We start from the raw sequence: 601 nt of genomic DNA, 5'->3' as shown, positions 1-601 counted from the left end.
GTAGGTGACATCCCTTTCCCCACGGCATCTTGGACGAAACGCATCCAGGAGGTCAGAGACTGGGAAGACTGGCTTTCCATGCAAGAAGATCTGGACGAAAAGCTAGGGGCCATACTGACCGGCCGCTACATGCATATTCTCTGGGCCAATGCCGGGAAGCCAAAACCGGAGGAGGCGGAACTGGTGGAGTCCATCAAGCGGGTGACCACGGACTTTGTGTCCAGGCCAGCCACTATCGGCCTCGGGTTGCACGCGTTCCGGATTGATCCCTACGCCAAGCCGATCGTCGTGCATGTGGTTGGAGCTTCCCACGTAGAGACCCTCAACGCCCGGGTAACGGACTACGACGAGCTGTCCCGCATGTTTCCTAAACACCAGGGCGTCGAGGTGGTGATGGTGGGCGTCGACGTGGTCGACGGGCCCATCATGAGGCCTCCGTTGGTGGCCTTTGGGCCTCGAGAGAGGGTCTACCTCAGCAGCTACAGAGGCCTTTATCACGACTTCTGGGAATCGCAGGTGGAGACTCGGCAGGCGAATCGGCCTGACCTTGTGGTAGGCTTCCACCCAGGTGCGTAAGTTCTGTTGTCACACACACACACAC

The 601-nt window shown here is 59.1% G+C and overlaps 1 protein-coding gene across 1 annotated transcript; it reads left to right on the top strand.

Moving 5' to 3' along the window:
- Positions 1-8: 8 nt before the first annotated feature.
- Positions 9-568, top strand: LOC107125429 (putative protein MSS51 homolog, mitochondrial; the record flags this gene model as incomplete). The annotated part of the gene is made up of 1 exon (XM_015428852.1): positions 9-568. A coding segment is annotated over exon 1 (490 nt), but the record flags the coding sequence as incomplete, so codon positions are not given.
- Positions 569-601: the final 33 nt, after the last annotated feature.

This window comes from Gekko japonicus, unplaced genomic scaffold (assembly GCF_001447785.1).
Source record: "Gekko japonicus isolate JY-2015 unplaced genomic scaffold, Gekko_japonicus_V1.1 scaffold72664, whole genome shotgun sequence".
NCBI lineage: Eukaryota > Metazoa > Chordata > Lepidosauria > Squamata > Gekkonidae > Gekko > Gekko japonicus.
Note: the sequence above shows the minus strand (reverse complement) of the source record. Positions and strands in the feature narration are given on the sequence as shown.